Below are 18,700 nucleotides of genomic sequence, written 5' to 3' on the forward strand. Positions count from 1 at the left end.
AAAGACTTCAATAACGAGCTATTAACCCCCTAATCATCGGGAACGATCAGGCGTTAACAAGGGCCTCTACATATGCAAATGGAGTCGAGGGCCAGATCCCTATAAATGCTGATCCTGACGCGGGGGGCCACCGCACACGCCCTCTGGCATCCGTAGGATTCACATGTCACCGAGCAGCACTGGGAAGAAGATGGTGAAATACTTTTCCGTGGACTGGCTGGCCCAGAGCCATCAGAACACCGGGCTGACGGAGCACGGACCGGGCGCGGATGCTGCGCCAACCAGCAGACCTCACATCCCCTGCATGGTGCCGCCGCGTCCTCCGACGTTTGGCAAAGGTTACCTGCAGCTGAAGCCCACGGCACCAAAGTCTACGGAGCACGTGGGGTCAGCGGAGAGCAACGGGCGCGAGGACTCGCCCCTGCCTCCATCCAGCTGCGCGTCACCAAGTAAGTAGCGCACGAGACTTCAACAACCGAACCGGAAGCGTCGGTGCGCAAACCGCGATAGTGACCAATTTGCCCCGTTCTCTCCAGTTTCAGAAAACAGCGGGTATTCATCCGGGTACGAGAGCGAGGCGGCCTCGTCAGAGTGTCTCTCCGTGGATGACGGACGCGATGGGGAGAAAAGACGCGCCGCAGCGTCGCGCGCGCACGAAGTTCAGCCCGGAGCAGATCGGCAAACTGGAGAAGATCTTCAATAAGCACAAATACCTGGACGCCGGAGAGAGAGTGAAGACGGCACAGAAGCTAAACCTCACAGAAACGCAGGTGAGAAGCGGTCCTTGGTGCCCACAAACCGATTCGGCAGCATCTGGCGACCGCAGCATCACGGCGCGTTCCACGGGATTCATTCTGGCTTCTCCGTTGCATTATCAGGTTCGCACGTGGTTTCAGAACCGCAGGATGAAGCTGAAGCGCGAGGTCCAGGACTACCTCGCCCCGCCAGTACCGCCGCTCATGTTCCAGCCCCTGCCCCCGGCTCAGTACCACAGCATGGGCGGCCAGCAGCCCCACTTCCCGGGGAGCGAGCCGGCCTTTCACCCGCTGCCCGTTCCGCACATTGTCTTCCAGCAGCAGATGCCGGCTTATCACCCTCCTCACCTCATGATCCACAACCAACACTTCTACTGAAGACACTGTCGAACTCTGTGACTGAAACACTTAACGTTTGTGCAATTCGTAGTTTAATGTGTAATATTATTATATTTGTTAAAAAAGGTTGTATATAATTTAAAGATGAATATATTTATCATTAAATAAAATGTATCTTATCTACTGTAGCTATTGTCTTTGCGCCTGTCTGTATCTTCTCACACACACACACACACACACACACACACACACACTGCTAAGACACCTGGAGCCACGCTTATACGGCCCCGTGATATTATCAAACGGTGGGATTAGTTCAATTTGAATGGATCATCCTGTCCTTCGTCTTCAGCTGAGTGGACGTTGGAGGAGGAATGAGCTGATAACGGAGGCAGTTGTCCATTAAGTTTAAAGGTTCTTATCACCGCTCACTCTGCGGAGCTGCTGATTCGATTCTCTCATAAAATCCAGACTGTGAAGCCTGATCTACTCAGACTGAGCTGTGTAAACACATCAAAATAAATTTATATAGATATATATGACGTCATTTTGTTAGCAAAACGCAGCGTTTTATGAAATGCCACATGGTGACACGTCGTATCTATTAAACGCGGTACCAGAGGGAGATGCGGGCGCTCTGCTTTCATGTGTGTTGTTAGTCCACCGCATCTGCACTTCAAAAGCCAACTAACGGGCAGATCATGGTCAACAAATAGCCCTAATTAAGCTGCTCATTGATAAGTTTGCACTTACCGCAGGGGCCCTCCGGCCTGGCTCCACGGAGTCTGGAGGTTTGTGTGGCCAGCGAGCGCCATTCTGATCCCCGTTTTGAAGTCCGAGGTGATGAGATTTGGCGGAAGCAAACTTTAAAACAACTTAATTTATTTATTTAATTAAGTTAAAGCGGTTGAAATGAATTCCACGGTAACCATCTTTAATTATGACGGTGGTACACATTCAAATATGTGATTTATATATTATTTTTGCTTAAGTAATGTGTTGACTGAAATCTACTTGCAACAGATTCTTTCTACAGTGTTGTAGTAATGTTACATTGAAACCCTGCGTGTCCCACCGCTGTTAGGAGGGTTTGATGGTGCTGCAGACACTATACAGGTAAAGATCAAACGGATCTTTCCCACTTTCAATAAAAGTCTGTGGAAATGCGGACGCACCCACCGCGTCCCACAATAACAAAGACTTGACAGACAGACAAGAGTTTCACCTGGAAATGTCCCTATAATAACAACACGATTTAATCTGCCAGGCCACATAAAAGTAATTTCATGTTCGACTTTTTATAATAATTTTTTTCCTTAAATCACCAGCATCTGCGTTGTTATGTCAGACATTGTGCTTTGATTGAACCTGGAACGCTTCCATTAACCGTGTGTTAAGAAAAGGCGCAGTAGGAGCCAACACCTACTAAAGGCTTGTGACTAGTCATTTGACGGGGCTTTATATCCGGCATTTTGTTTAAACGTCCACTCTTCAATGACAATAGAGTCGCGAATCACGTTATACAGAGATCATTTAGTTGGAGATACCGGGTAACTGATACTCAGACTTACTGGCGCCACGGCACCGCAGCCAGCCACGGAGGTGAGAAAATCCACAGCAGAGCCTCTATTAACCTCAATTACAACCACCATCAAGTCTCTGCCGCTCTGTTGACATCTCTTTCATTACGCAAATAAAGACGTGTGGTTCTCCCCTAGGCGACTATGGCGCAAGTGTCACATAAGGACACAGAAACGCACCGTTTGGAACCACTGGGTGCATTGAATGTGGCGAACATCTCAGCGAGATGACTTTCATAAAGTCATTATGAACAGATGACCGGCAAAAATGTGATAAGTAATAAAAAGATGAGGAATTTTGAAGACGCAGATCTCGACGGAGGAAGTTAATGTTTGTCTTAATGACTAAAGTCAGTGGGTAAATAACAAAACCACGACAGAAATGCATGAGTTATCCGTGCGAACATTTATTAAGGGAACCCTTGATTCCATGTGTACTTTGTAAGACTTCTGCGTAACGGAGCACGCGTTGATGTCCGTGCTCCAATTTCCAGGTGAAATCGTGGTTCCAGAACAGAAGGATGAAGCTCAAAGGGCAGGTCCAGGATCTGCGCTGAGTTTCTGTATATCCCGTTCGCTCCGCTTCCGCCTCCATTGCTTCAGCACCCCGTCCCGAATGGACAGCTCCGCGCCTGCAGCGCGTTCCATCCCAGGCATAAACAGCCCCCCCCCCCCCCCACCCACACACACACACAACACACACACACAAACACACACACACCACCAGTGCAGCCCTCTCCCTGTCATCCCACCCCCACACCTCGTTCTTTGAAGAGGAGTAGATAAATAGTTATAATAATGTAAATATTTTGCTGCACAGTTTCTGTTCTATCACCAAAAGAAAATATATAATAAAGACAACACTGTTATTATCTAGAACTTTTGATTAAATAAAAAAATGTTTGAATGATTACAAATAAAACACATAATGACAAGTTTGTGTGAAGTGTCATCGGGATTTGTTCAAATTTAAAACCTGCTAGAATGTATTAACTTGGACAGGAAGTAGATGACAAAGCCTGCGTAACATTAAAATAGCACAACACGACGAGGCCGCAGAGGACTGTTCCGGGTCGTTGCCATTTGTTGTAACGTGGATGTTAACAAATGTTGCAGCCAGTCTTCCTGTTCCCACCGAACTGTGATCCAGTCGGGCCTCGTTTTCTCCATGTCCGTCTCTCATGCACACAGTGAAATCACAGACAGAGAAACATTCGGTTTCGGAATCAGGTGGACCAATACCAAGCGTCGGTCAGCCCAGTTTCAGGCCTGTGGAGCGGGCAAATTCTTTCACGCAGCATCGCTTCAAGCTGCGAGCGTCCGACGCTTGTTGTAGATTTGCATCTTCAAAGAAACATCAAAGAGGATGTAACTGCCAGATCATTGATATCCATTGAGCTCTGTTGTGTCCCGATTGAACAATTTACACCTACTTGAAAGACGCATAGGTCGCAGGCGGCGCCCTCCAGTCTGAGCAGGGCGCACACTGGCCACGTCATTACGGGAGACTGACGGAGTCACCGTATGCTCGTTCACTCTCGAGTTTGCAGGGTGGTCACAGAAATGCCCTCTGGTGGAGGGATTATCCCCGCTCGTTTGGATGTTAAGCAGCACAAGCATGTCTGATCCAAAGTCTGAGTGGGTTCGTGGAGCACCGACTCCCCGTGAGCGCGAGAGACGCTAAATACGAATACCTTCCAGCAGGAGTCCCACAATTAAAGGGGATGATTAAAACCCCATTCATGCGTAACGACTGTCATGAGAGGAACGATAGGGTGCCGATTACGCAGCGCCGCTACACAAACCAGGAGACTTCAGTCTGCAACGTTAATCTGGGATGGTTCCTGCCGCTAATGGCAACCCGAGCATTAATAAATGACCTGTTGTATGAGAGGGTGAGGAACCGTTGAGCTGAATGGCAATGAGCGTTTCACCGACGTGGGTCGGCGGCTGCAGTCAGACAGAGCGGAGGCTCCAGCATCACCAGGTGGTTCGGTTGACGGGCTTCAGCGCGCAGTCAACTCTAGGAGAGTTTGTTTTCATTTTAGAGTGACCTTTGTATTATCTGATAGAAATGTAAGATGATTTTTGTCATTTTTGAAAACTCGGAGACACAGTTGAAGTTTTATGAATATTTAATGAATGGTTTGAAGTACTCAAGATACTCTAGAACACTGTTTGTGACTTCTACATTAAATATAATTATAATTATAAAACAACAATTTAAATGTATGAAAGTTATTACAAATGCCTGTGTGGCTTCAGATTATGTTACATTATAGGTTAATTTATGGTGACAACTTTTTTAAATTTTGGGAAAGCTTTGATTAAAAACACATAAATGAGAACTCATGATCAAATCGATTAAAATCTCCTGTTTCTTTGTAGGTAAAGCTGCAACACTGTAAAACGCATCATGGCCACTCAGAGTCACAATTACAACTACAGTACTAATGTAAAACCATACTGAGGTTAAAAACTCCTTAAATTCAAGTCAGAATCCACCATCCGGTATGTTAAAGTCAACACATCTTTAATCAGAAAACAGAAGTCGCCACACTACACACAGAATGTCACCACGAATGAATATGACCACATAAAATCACCTGCGCTCAGTTTGACACAGTTTGTGGGCTTCCTCGGTCAAACTCTGCCGCTCTGAAGTCAGCTGTGCAGCACGGAGGATGAGGAAGAGGCCGTCGGCCTGGTGGAATACCTCTGCAGCCCCATTTTCCCATGCCCCATGCCTCTTTAAAGTTACATCTCAAAGAGGTATATGCATAGGAAAAAGGAACAGCGAGCGTTGCCCGGCGGCCGCTGCACGACGGAGGCTGGAGGAGAGAGAGGACAAGCAGCGCGCAGTAAGTCACATATTCCTCAGCTGACACTAAAGGCAAACTCAATGAAAAGTGCCTGGTTAAAACACTAGAATCAAAGCAAAGCTCGTCGTTAGAGTCTTAAATAATGCTGAAGTTGGATTCAAGGAAGCAGTCAGACTGTAGCAGAGGACTTACCCCGTGCAGCTCCAGATGAGCGTCTCCTGGGTGAGCACCTCCCGTCGGTCATTTATCCCTCCACGGGGACCTTGAAGATGTTTGAGAAAGACAGAGTAGCTGTTGTCTGTGCTCGCGCGGCGCTTCTCCTCCCTCCTTGGTTTCCAGCCATGGCAACGCACCTGTGGATGCAACAAATGTCTCTGGAGGAAGAAGAAAAAAAAAAAAAAAACCCAAACATCACGCCTGGCTACACTGTGCGCAACCTTCAGCGTCTGTTCCGCCCAAATCCTCCTGTTTATCAGTGAACCCGGTGGAGTTGCTATCGCCTCTAAGACTCATGCAGCGGACGTCAGAAGCAAAGAGTAGAAGGGAAATGTTCAGGACACCTCGTTCCTGCTGGTGGGAGAAAAAAACTTTCTTTATCGTTCTGTTCTGGGATTTTTTTTTATTTATTATTTTATTCTGCCTTTCTCTCTCCCAGAACAGGGGCCCTCATGCTTTTTAGCACTCAAGGTCTCTAGACAAGGACTCTTAGGGTGTGTTGAAGTGAGACACTGCTGACACACACACACGCACGCACACACACACACATACACACACACACACACACACACACACGGGCCGTGTACCGTGTAGCAGAGGGAGTGCTGTGGCATGTCAAGGCCAGTGCAACCAGGCGAGAATGAAACTGTGCTCTGCGCTCTGAACCTCTGAGTTTGCACCGTTAAGAGCAGCAGTCATACATCACAGGCTGCAGCAAAGGGGGGATCTGTCTTAGATGAGCACGCTGGCCCCGCTGAGGTCATCTCTTATCACGCAGCGCCGGGAAACAATATTTTGCCATAAGATTCTGATCATCAGCCCCACAAGGAGCGAGGCGCGTAGAATAACTGTTTTATACCGGGGTCAAGGTTTGACTCTATTGTCAAATGTGTCTGATCCACACAAGTCTGTACGGCATCATACAGGAAATATTATGAGAAGGGCTTGATGCTATTTCTTAGAGTGACAAAACAAATCCAGGGAGGCATATCAAATTAATTAATAATAAAATTACCTATATTATGTCTCAATCAATCAATATGTGGAGACTGAGACACAGATGAAATACTAATGCAAGAGTGTTCTAGACGTTCCTCAGTGAAAAGTATGGAAACAAAGGCATTGTGTTGAATCACTGCTTATAATTATAATCTCATGTTTAATATACATATGTATTCATCTGTTAGTGTAAAGTGATAGTGGTACTTTAATGTAAATCAGTAATATAACACTATTATTCTGCTTTACTCTATGCATGTTATTTTCTCCTTTCCAATAAACACAAACCCCACAAACCACCACTTGGTGGCAGTAGCTTCAACTCTTCAAAGGTCAAACACTTCCTGCTGTCTACACAGTGAAGGGGCAAATATTTGTTTAACCATACATATAACACTATATTCTAATAACCCTGACAGTTCAGAGCGTGGCAGCCTGCTCTCTTTCACTAAGACAAAGCTCTTGGATCAAGGTCCGATAAGCCTCGGCGTGTTTGTGCAGTGAGGAGCTCTTATCAAAAACGCACTGAACTGATAGAGGAAGTTTAGGGTGCAGCATCTTTTAAAGGCACATCTCCGAAGGAAGAAACAAAGGCAAACGAGCATAGTCTGCCGCAGCAGCGCCCCCGCATCAAAGGACCCCACTCGTTTCCCGCACGTCTCACGAGGGCCCGCTTTTAATTGGGCCGCTTTAACATGCAGCTATTAAAAAATCCACTCTTGTTTTTGTGCCGAGCGTTCCATTTGAAACGGGCCAAATGTGCAGCGTTAGGCAGAAACGTCTGCGGGAGGAAAAAAAAAAAAAAAAAAAGAAACAGGCAACAAAAGCTGCTTGTTCATCTGAACACATCTGCCGGCGAGTGGGAGCGGCGCCTCGTAAGGAGAGCGTTCAGGAATGTGACGCTGCGACAGGACGGGGCGATGAGGAACAACGCAGACAACACCTGTAAGTGTCTGTGGGCTCCGAGCGGCAATTTGAGCGACGTGCAACTCTCATTAGCGACAAACGAGTCAGTGCACACTTCAGCGTGGAGGAAACTGAGATGAAAACTAGTTTAAACATTCTGAGCTGCGACCTGTGCTTCAGATTCCAATATTTGCCTGAACTCATCCAGGGTCTTTTTGTGCCTGAGGGGAGTTTCCTCAGACTCAAAGCAAGCGTCTGCGTAGATGCAAGGATGAGCTGATTTGATTTTGCTGCTGACCATCTTCAAGGAATTTCCCACCTTTGACCTCATGGGTTTTTTGGACGCCAAAGGTCAGGGGTCATGTGAACCAATGGATGCGCGATTAATAAACATATGACTTGTCCTGTCAAAAAGATCCCAGAGGATAAAAAGGGTCATTCAAACACAGAAAGCAGTCATTTCAAACAAATAATGTAGCTGAAAAACATATTTTTAAACCTTAAATCTGTTTTTTTTTTCTGTGGGCCTCTTAACAATGAACAATGCAGCCTCACTGAGCTGGTACTGTGGCATCTGTCTTGTTCTGGTCACAGTTTAAAAGGTTACTTTGAGTACAACGTAACCTAAACACTGGGAAATCACTGCTGGCACATTCTGTCTGTTCAAGGTCATTTACTGCGCTCATGCTCACATTTAATACAGGCTCCAAGTGTTGCCATTGTTTTGTTCGTTTGCTCCATCTCTCCCGCTGTGATGCTGGAGATGCAGCATCAGGTGGATGCGGGTTGTGCGAGTGCCAATCTGCACGGGGCGGGGTGGGGGGGGGGGGGGGGGGGGGGGGGGGGGTGGGGGGGTGCTGGCTGACAGAATAAGGCCACGGGGCAGCGAGAGAAGCACCTCAGCCTCAGGTCCTCGGGGAACGGGCCGCGGCGCTGCCACCTGGCTCCCGGTGGGGAGAATTCAGGCGTCGGGGGGGTAAAAGTCCCCGTCAGCTCGAGGCATCGAGTGCATGCGTGCGTGAGGAGCAGAGGAAGAGTGCGATGAAGAGCTGTTCTCCCAAACAGTAATTACATGAGGTCAAATGCAGCAGTGAACCCTAAAGTCAGACTCTGAGCAGACGCTACCAGCAGAAGTCAACGAGCAGCACAAACATTTACAGCGCGTCGCCTAATTTCACTTCAACAAACATCTCCGGATTCATTTAATCACTGGGATCTTTGCAAATTGTCTCTCGGCCGCGTGCAGGAATCTATTTGTAGATCACGGAAACGGAAACCAGGCAGTGTTTGACCTCAAGCTTATTCATGACTCTAATTCATGTGCTCATATGATTCAGGGCTGCAGATGGTTCAGCCAGCATCCGTCTCTCCTTCTGCTTTGTGGATCTGGCGCCGACAGGGAGCCGTAGTAACAGGAAAGATGCTCTCTCCTATTCATCCCATTCAAGTTTGGGATTTAACTCAAAATTGAAATAGAGCTCTAAAACATACGTCCAGGGAGTGACTGCCGAAGCACCGCAGCCTCTGGGGCCGCGCATCATCAGCAACAGAGAAGCTAAATTAAACAGACCCCCCTGTTTCCGTCCTCCTCGCTCTCTGCTCGCTGTCTCTGTCTCCCCGTCCTCGCTCCCTGAAGATGGCTCAATCAGATAACAACGGTGGCTGTCTGTTGTTGTCAAAAGACATTTCAATTTGGGAACCCTCCCTCAGGTCCGGGCAAATTACCACTTCAAAAGCCTGCGACTTGCGACTTCCCAGGTCTCTCCCACTGGGGTCGGCCCTGTATGTTTCTCTCTCTCTCTCTCTCTCTCTCTCATCTCTCTCTCTCTCGCCCGTCAGCCCTGTGCTCGTCCCTCCACAAACGATCCTCCAGGAGCACACGGAGCATCTTTATTGTGCTGCGGCCGTGTTATCTTAGGGCCAACGTGTGTTCTTGCTGTTTTAACCCCTTGGAAATGAGCATATGTGGGAAATGTTACGTCAACTTTAGGCCTGATTTCAATGTTTTCCACAGGATTCCATCAGACATTCAGAGTTGTGCGTGAAATCCCAGCTGTGCATATTAAACAGTTAAAGCCACTGCAGAGTATCATTTAAAAAAATGCATATGTTTGTGTGGAGAAACATTCCACTAGAAAACCTTTGATTATGTTTTGATCTTTTTTTAATGAATCAAGTGAGAAAAGTGTGTCGCTACAAAGGATTTGTATAATGTGCACTAAAACAGAACCACATTGATTTTAAGCTGAGCCCTTTGAGACCAAACACAATGACCCACAATGCATCTGTGTTTCTTCCTCAGTCAGAAATCGGCTGCGGCAGACTTCACAGTGGAGCTCCTGGTGCCTCAGGTAGAAAAGTGCAGAGGGAGGAGGTCGCAGAGGAGCAACGGCCTCTGTCAGAACAGCAGACGACAAGCTGATGAGATGTGATTGGAGTGGATCAGCTGTTCAGCAGCGCGGCCTGGTGTCACATGCTGGGTTCACTCGAATGAAGTCAGAGTGCGGACTTCTGCTGGCATTAAGTGCCCGTACGCAAACATGCAAAACAATACTGACGCTGTGTTCATAAAACTAAAACGTCCGATATTACAAAAATATGAGTGTTTGCTTTGCATTTGCACGGTTTGAGCTCTGAAACAGCTCTGAATGGTGCCGGACACCACCGTAAAGGTGGGAACCAGCAATTTACAACCGTGTTGTATGAATAAGATGCGAGATGTGAATTATGAATGAGGTGGGACAACGCGATACAGGAAACCATGAAGAAGGGAAACGAGTGGAGCTTGGAGAAAAATCTCTTAACCTCCCGTCTTAAAACCTTTTGTGCAACTGTGAAAGTGTGTCATTATATTTCGGCCCCTTTGGTCACAGAATTCAGACAGCAGCTGCGTGTTGTGCGTTCCAGTCCAGTCAACACCTTTGTGTAGTGGTGCTGGTAAAACAGGCCACTGGGAGCAAATATTCAAAAACAGGTCCAGTCTCTGACCTTGTTTTTCACGATGAACAGGTTATTTAACTTCTTTCACCTTTCCTCTATAATTTTACTGCCACCACTGTCTTTTCAGTTCAGGTTCTGATCCGGGATCAGCTTTTGGGGCTGTTCCTACTGTCACATTAAACAGTTGTTGTGCTTCGTTTGTGCTGCGCTGCTTTGAAAGCCCACGCACCAAACAGCTGATTGCTGAAGCTCTTTTATTACGGCTGACAAACACTATTAGCTGGCCTCGATCTAATAACGCCCACAGTGGATCAGGTTCATGTTCACAGCTGGTATTTATTATGAATACACTTGCACTCGGGAGTCACAGTTTGTATTTTCATGTGATCCATTTAAAAGCAAAGAGACGTTTGACTCTGTTGAACACTGTCATTTATGTAATGCTGCTGTTGACGTGAGATGAGAGTTCAGAGATTAAAGTGCAATCAAAGTCAATTTTACATAATTTCTTTTATGTAAATTTCATCATATCCTCTACATTCCATATCCAGCTTGAATCCCTCAGAGGTGAGATGGCCCTGGAGGCCAGAGATGAGATAGAACATATTAAAGGAAAAAGTCTCGACGCTTCCTTAATGCAGTGAGAATGCAGAGGTTTGGAACATCTGCACATCTGATCGGATTCTAATTACTTTGAACTCGTATCTGACCTCACGCTGCGCTGGGGTCACAGGGGGCCGTCCGGTTTCCAGCTTTTGACATTCCTCCCATTTCATCTGAGCAGCGATGCCCCCCCCCCTCCTCACCAGCGCTGCGCCCCGGTGGCGCCGCTGATCACACCCCGCCATGGGAAAGCGGGGCCGTGGCCTTGCACAGCGGGGGGCGCCCACCTCTCGCCTCCTCCCACCTCCTTCTCTCCCTTCCAGCCGAGCGATAAGAGCCGCATGAAGGACCTTGCCTTCCTCCGGTGGTGGGAACGTGGAGATAAGACGGGCGCTGGGGCGGCTGCTGGGCCTTCTCCAGGGAACAGGGAGTTCTCCGACTCCTGCGATCCTGTGACACGGAGGAGATGAAGGTTGCACGACGCGTCCCAGCGCCTGTGTGTTTCTGAGCTTCCACCGCTGAACGCGTGTGGCGTTCCTCTCACGCCACATTGTCGCAGGCTGTCAAATAAAACCTCCCGCGCTCATGTTCTCGCCAAACAGACGCGAGGATCCCAAAATACATAACTCTGCCCGCTGCCAGCCGTAGCGTCCTTGAACTGCATGGTGCTCAGACGTAAAGGGGAAGAACTTCACAGACATTTTTCTCTCAAGAAGTCAAATTAATTAAGTCGAAGCGAGCGATAAATCAGATAAGACAACTCCCTTAAGATGTGCCCTTGAGATCCAGACTGGTTGTTAGAAGCAAAAAAGTTGGCAGTGATTCTTTTTATCTTGTTAAGGAAGAAATATAGAAAATGTGACAAGAACTCTTATTCAGTTCAACTTTTATTTTTGGAAACATAAAACTTTGTCGTTACCCAACAAGACGTGAGTGTTTACTTATGATGTTGACCTCCGTGCCCGTGTTTGCTCTTGTCTCAGGCCGGCGTCAATAAAAATTCTAATTCCTGTTGCTTTCCCTGCATTCTCCCAGGGGGCTAAGGGGCGGGTGATCGGCTGTCAATCATCTTCCAGGGAGGACACGGTCGTTGAGCTGTGCTGGCTGAAAACGAAACAAACGTGTGCATCGCCTGCTTTGTGGGAGAGAATATGCGCTTCCATCTCCCATCGCCAGGAAGACAGCACAATGCGTGTGTGTGTGTGTGTGTGTGTGTGTGTGTGTGTGTGTGTGTGTGTGTGTGTGTGTGTGTGTGTGTGAGTGTGTGTGTGTGACTGGGTAGCAGCTCCAGGCCGGCGTCTGCAGTGCTTTTTATACAAGCCATTCTCAGCTTGATGCACCTTGTGTGTCCCTGACACTTTGTCTCATTAATACATACACAGCTACCTGCTGGGGAGGCCAGGTGCTTCTACTGTCACGCACATGCCCCTGGTCAAGATGCCAAAAGAGGCACACACACACACACACACACACACACACACACACACACACACACACACACACACACACACACACACACACACACACACACAGCTCACGTCCACCTAAAGGTGATTCTCATAGAGGACAGATGCACGGAGAAGGTGTTAGATTGTGGCCTGCAGAGCTGGAACGCAAACGTCAGGACCCTTCGGCTAATGTCTGTCCAGCCTGTGTGAAATATCAAGACGATGAGGAGAGAGGTGTAAAGGATAGAGTGTGGAGCTGCTGCACAGAGGCACAGGTCTTAGCAGTATGATTTAATAAAACACCTGCAGCTTCCACTTAAGGGCCAAAAACATCAAATCACCTGGATTTACTAGAAGTACAAGCATTTTTTAATTCCCAGCCTCCCACCATTGGAGGCAGAGCTCCTCTTATCGCCGAGGCATCTCTCTGTGTCATTATCATCATTTCAATTAAAATCCGCATATTCTCATCTCCTGTCATCTCCAGCACTGATACCACATCTATTCCTCGCTCCCTCCACTCTTTTCATTAACTATCTTTTCAAGTCAGTTCCCACCAAGGTTGGAGTTAATTCTTAATCTATTCAATTAATTCAAATTGTGGGGCAAAATCTGACTTGGTAATTATAAGGCATTAATTATCTCATATTCATTAATAGATTGAATATTACAGCTCACCCACAGAAAAGAAAGGTCCTTTTGAAGTAAATCTTCATGTTCTCTTCTATTTAAAAAAAAGTAGAAATATTTTTTGCTTTTTTTGGAGAGGACACCAAGGTAAACAATAATCACTCAGTTACAAGTTTTAGTCACAGCTTTAAAACTTGAGTGCATAAAAGTCACAGACATCATGATGTAACTTTGATGAAATAATCGTGGGAGGAGAACGTAAGTCATTTCTTTGATTCTTGTCCTAAACACATCACAGTAAATTAGATGAACTTGTTTGTAATGAAGAAGCCTCAGACTGTGCTGTTTAATGAAACCGCCAAAGCAGCTGAAGTCTCATTGAGGACAGAGCACAGAGCAGCGGTGCGATAAGCGAGCACGACTGTGCCCACGACGAGGCCCGGCCCCGTGCGAGCGCAAGCACCGGTCTCGGCTGGGTCTGGCGCCGTTTCATCTTCTTCAGCTCTGTATCGACGCGTCAGTGCTGAAATCAGCAAGGGCCGAGGATGAAAGAAGGAGCTGTGGACGTCTGGCAGCTGAGAGAGCAGCAGGGCCGCGATCAGTTCACGTTCTTTGGGTCGCACGGGACACGAACCCTCTGCACAATTCAGATAATGACGCCTTGGAGAAACACAGAGCCGATTCAACTTGATTGATTGGGAGTTATTATTACTGCAATCCAAAGAATATATGACGGTAAAGACACGTTTTCCGCTCTCACAACGTGTTCGACCCCTGAAGGTGACGCGGGATAACACAGTGTGGCCTTTATCAGCCGAAGTGTGGCCACAGCCTGGACATTTGAGGACACTTGTATCTCCCGAGGACTGAACGAGGCTGCAGCGTGAAATTGTCAATTGCAGCAGCTGGGTTTGATGTGGAACTCCACACAAACAGTCGTAATGTCGGACTCAGACTTCGCTCCCTTCAGAGATCCAGGCTCGGCCTATAAATAATCCTTGCGCTCATTCGCGGAGGTGGCTCGCTGCTTTGCAAGTGAAAACAGCTGCGAGGAGAAATACCCCCCCCCCCCCCTCCCGCTCCTTCTTTGTTTCTCTTTAATTGACTTTTTAACAAGGCTGCGTTCAAGTTGACCAGCTACACCCCTTCATTTCCAGCCACCGCTCACACACACATATGCACCTCTCCCATTGGCTGAGGTGGGAAACTCATTAAAATTGTGTGTGTGTGTGTGTGTGTGTGTGCACACAGCGTTCCCAATTTCTGAATCAATGAGTTGTGCGCAGAGGAGCATAAATGAACAACATGTTTATATGCATGGTAATGCAGACACCTCGGTTTCCATCAGGGGAGGTCAAACTACATAATGTATTCTGAGGGGAGATGAAAAAACTCCTGGGTGGATTTTCAAGCCATTGTCGTGAAAGTCTATAGTCAGAACCAGGAGAGTCATTTAAAATGGTAATTTTTGAAACATTGGCTGTTTAAACCAGTAAATATACATACTTATATTGACTGGGTGGAGACTGGCAACAGTAAAGTGACTATGACTTAACTCAACCTCTATTTACACACTTAATGCACCTCAGCAGGTGGAGCTTTGTTCTTTTAAACTGGTTGGTGTCGAGTGAAAGCTTTAGGTAACATTCGGCTGTTTAACCACAGAACACAAGTTGTATGTGTCTTTTGCTAAAATCATGATTTACCTATTTATTATTCTTTTATTACTAAACTGGGCACAATGGGATTAACAAGCTAATGCTAAATGTTAAATCATGTTAATAATGTCCAACCACGACTCCCAAATTAGACTCAGAATGAAAAGCATTGAGTGTCTTTAAGTGTTTAAGTGAAGTCTCAGTAAATTAAAGTCATGCACCCATCACTCTAGTGTTGAACCAAGCTTAAACATGGATGTTAGTTATTGCAAGGCCTGGATATTCTGTGAAAAAGCACAGATCTGTTACCAGACTGCCATCAGTTATAGGAATCAAAGAGGGCAGACATAGTGACAATCTGCTGCCTTGTTCCATGTGCTGACACACAGTAAAACAGTGGTTGAACCCAGACCCCTCAGTGTAACCTCAGCAAATGTCACACGGCACAAGGCAGCTGCTCTGACACCACATGTCACCACAGGGACTGAAAAGCCAAGGCTCCATCCGGCTCTGGTGAGTCCAGCCGGATTCTTCCCTCACTTTCCTGCGACGTCCGGCGGACGCGGACGCTTCCAGCATCAGCCGACGACGGGAGGACGATGCTGCTCTGCTTTGTGGAACAGCCAGATAACATGGGATCAAGCGTCTCCGCCCAAGCGAACTCATGTGGAAATCCTTTTCTCCTTCCATTCCGATTATTTACCTGTTTGATCGGCCTTGAGGCCGGTGGATTAGCAGCCCGGCCAGCGGACAAGTTGCTGGCGGTCCCGTGGACTTCAGGGGGACTGAGCTGATCCTATCGCGTCTGCGTCTGAAGCCTGTGTTGTCCCTTTGAACAGCCTTTATCTTCACATCTGCACGCGCCTGCAAATTGAGCAGCACACAGTGGCTGCTTTGAAATAAATTAGCAATAGGAAGGTGCCCGGCTGCCTTGTGAAGCGTGCTTAATATGTGTAACGTAAATGAACGTGCTAAAAATAACTCCATCCACTCTGGGCCTGAAACAATGAAATCCAGACAGTTATGAGGTGTGACATTGAAAAACGAGTCAAACTGTGACCCCCCCCCCCGCGCGAAATGCTGCGACGAAACAAAAAAAAAAAGAGTTGGGGGATGAAGAAGTGAGGAGGAAGAGGCCCTGAGCGGCCCTGGCTGATCCCGGCCGCCGTGAAGAGCGCAGCAGGGAGACTGACAGGCCTCCGTCGGGTCCCTCTCGCCCCCTTTCTCGCCGCAGCTGCTGACACTCGGCTCCCGTGGGCCCGCGCTGCCGCGGCGACGCACTCGACGCCGTTGTTGTTCGGCGGCGGAGGAATCGGAGCGGGGACGCGGGGCCCCCGTGTACACCCGGAGGAGCGCCGGTTTCACATTCCGGAGCGAAATGCCTTCCGGCGCTGTTCCGCCAGGCCTTGATTTGAATAGACAAGAGCTGCCGAGGAGGGACCGGGGGATGAAAGAGGCTGACGGAGCCTGGAGGACACGCACAGAGCCGCGTGCTGCATCAGCAGTGCGACGGCGGAGGAAAGCGCTGAGAGCGACGCTGGTAACGGAGATGCAGGGTATCAGCACCCAGCGCGAATACGACGCTGCTGGAGTTGTTTACGTCTTTGTCGCTACGGTTTCCAGACGCTTTGGGAAGATGCTTCCTGACAGGTTCAGCCTGAAAATTCGCTGTAATGTAAACTGGGCTCGGCTGGACAACGAAGCATCGCCCGTTCATCAAAGGCCACATACTGTATGAGCCGTGAGCCTAAAGGAAACATTTCTCTTTGCTAACTTCATAATCCGATCCCTTGACCCACATGATCCGAAACCCCTGAACACGAGATGCGAGTGTTTGTATTAACTGTTAGCAAATACAGTAAATAAAAAGGTGAGCGGCCTAAAAGGCGTGTTTGTTGAAAGAAGCTGCACCTTGAGTACCTTCAGCCTCGTGCACAGAGCATCGCGTCTCGCCTCGCGGAAGCTGCGTTTCATTCGTGCCTCCCTGATCTCGCCTTCTTCTTCTTTTTTTGTCATTCGTTTGCTCTCGTTGCCTCCAAGGATTAATCAAAGGGCTTTTACATCGCTGCAGCATCTCTTCCTCCTCCCTTTGACCTGAATGCGGCAGCGGGCCTTCCTCCAGTTCAGCAAAGACTGCCGTGGGAGCCCATCAAGTGCGTGCCCTCTGCACCCGAGGCAATGAAAAAGAAACCAACAAACAAATGAATAAATAATCGCCAAGGGTGGCGGTGGGGGAGCGGGGGTGCATTTAAAACACATTCATCTGCATTTTGTGTGGTGATAATCCTACATGCATTTTAGGGAACATGCCGCTTTACAAGGGGCCCGATCTCATTATATTTATGTGTGTTGTTCATTTTTGTCTGATCGGGCGGGATGTAAAAAGCAAAAAAAAAAAAAAGAGCTTTGAGTGGGTCGGTTTAGATTGTTGGCTATTTACTATGCATCATTCCCCACAGGCTTTTTGCAGCGGAGCCATAAATACAGAAGTAAAAACACCCCATTGGTGCCGGATTCTGCTTATGCTGCAGCACTCGAATGTGGCGTTCACCCTGCACAGGAGCTGCCTTCATATTTTTTGAAACGGCTCCATCGCGCTGTGGACTCACAGGCGTCGCGTTCCAGATGCTCACACCTGCCCGCACAGCTGCGTCGCAGGAATTGTGTGCTTAATAGATAAATAAGCACGAAGATGCTCAGCTTCGAGGGCAACGAGACCATTTTTCAAATCCTCTATCGTCATTGAAGTCGTTCGGTGTTTAATTAATTACTTGTGGAAACGTGCTGACGTGTTGAATTAAAGAATAAGAAAAGCTTTACAAAAAAAAACACACACACTGGCCTTTGCTCATGCAGCCCAACAGTCACCTTTAAATGTGCATTAGGTTCTGCTTCCAGTGTTGACGTGGAGGTGATTAATTCCCATCAAGAACCCCCTTGTAATAGACTTGTTTCATGCAAACACCGGGGCTGTTAGTTTGCAAACAGCTTAGCAGGCAGCGAGCTTTCCTTGTGCTTTGATTTAATGCTAAGTGCTTCATCAATCACAATCCCAGACAGATCATTAGAGGCTTCTAGGATGACACGACCAGCCAAAACATCTACAGCGGATCGCTCCGGACCACCCCTCAACCTTTAATTACACCCCGGGTCGGCACTTATCAAAGGCACGTAGTGATAAGTGACTCACTCAATAGTAGCCATTAGTTAAAATAACTTGTTAGTGTCAAGGGTTTGAATTACTTACCTTCCATTAGAGCAGCCAAACTAAAACCACACAGCACCGTTATAAGGTGGATATTAAGATTCATCATTCGCCACTGTATTCATCAGATTCTATCTGACGAATATGAGGAAAAAGCGGATTTGAATTGGTTCTGATCTATTTCACACATCCAGAGTGCCACGTACGCACAAGCTGCCTTTTTATCACTCGTGTGTGAGCAACCAGATGTTCCTCGCAAACACTCAAGAGATGTTTCTCACTTGTAGAAATCCTAAGCAGTCCAGATCGTTGGAGTTGGCGGATGCTGTGAAATGGGACGAACACGTAGTGTTACAGTAGGAACGGGCTCTCTTACTGCTCCCAGGACGCAGCAAAACGTACGCGAAACCCCCGCAGTGACGTGATTTCGTGGCTTTTGTTGTGTATAAGCTTGTTTCTGCAGAACAGAAAGAGTCATGATGGTGCATTTGCTGCGCAGTGGTATTAACTAGATAAAAATACCATCGCTCTGCTGCGGCTCCTCGCGCACTGCACAAATGCGAGCGTCGCCTCAAATAAATAAAGACTAAAAGTAGAAA

At 47.6% G+C, this 18,700-nt stretch overlaps 1 protein-coding gene and 1 long non-coding RNA gene across 2 annotated transcripts; one reads left to right on the forward strand and one right to left on the reverse strand.

Annotated features, from left to right (window-relative positions):
- The first annotated feature begins 37 nt into the window (after nucleotides 1-37).
- Nucleotides 38-1,342, forward strand: LOC114842051 (homeobox protein vent1-like). The gene is given in 4 exon segments (XM_029127521.3): nucleotides 38-449; nucleotides 537-625; nucleotides 627-770; nucleotides 879-1,342. Coding segments are annotated over 4 exon segments (774 nt in total). The 5' UTR covers nucleotides 38-163; the 3' UTR covers nucleotides 1,134-1,342.
- A 3,449-nt stretch (nucleotides 1,343-4,791) lies between these two features.
- On the reverse strand, nucleotides 4,792-6,265 carry LOC114842224 (uncharacterized). The gene is made up of 2 exons (XR_003783279.3): nucleotides 5,689-6,265; nucleotides 4,792-5,505 (listed from the first exon to the last, which is right to left on the reverse strand). It is a non-coding gene; the product is annotated as an uncharacterized LOC114842224 (long non-coding RNA).
- Nucleotides 6,266-18,700: the final 12,435 nt, after the last annotated feature.

The sequence above is a fragment of the Betta splendens genome, chromosome 15, assembly GCF_900634795.4.
Source record: "Betta splendens chromosome 15, fBetSpl5.4, whole genome shotgun sequence".
Lineage (NCBI taxonomy): Eukaryota > Metazoa > Chordata > Actinopteri > Anabantiformes > Osphronemidae > Betta > Betta splendens.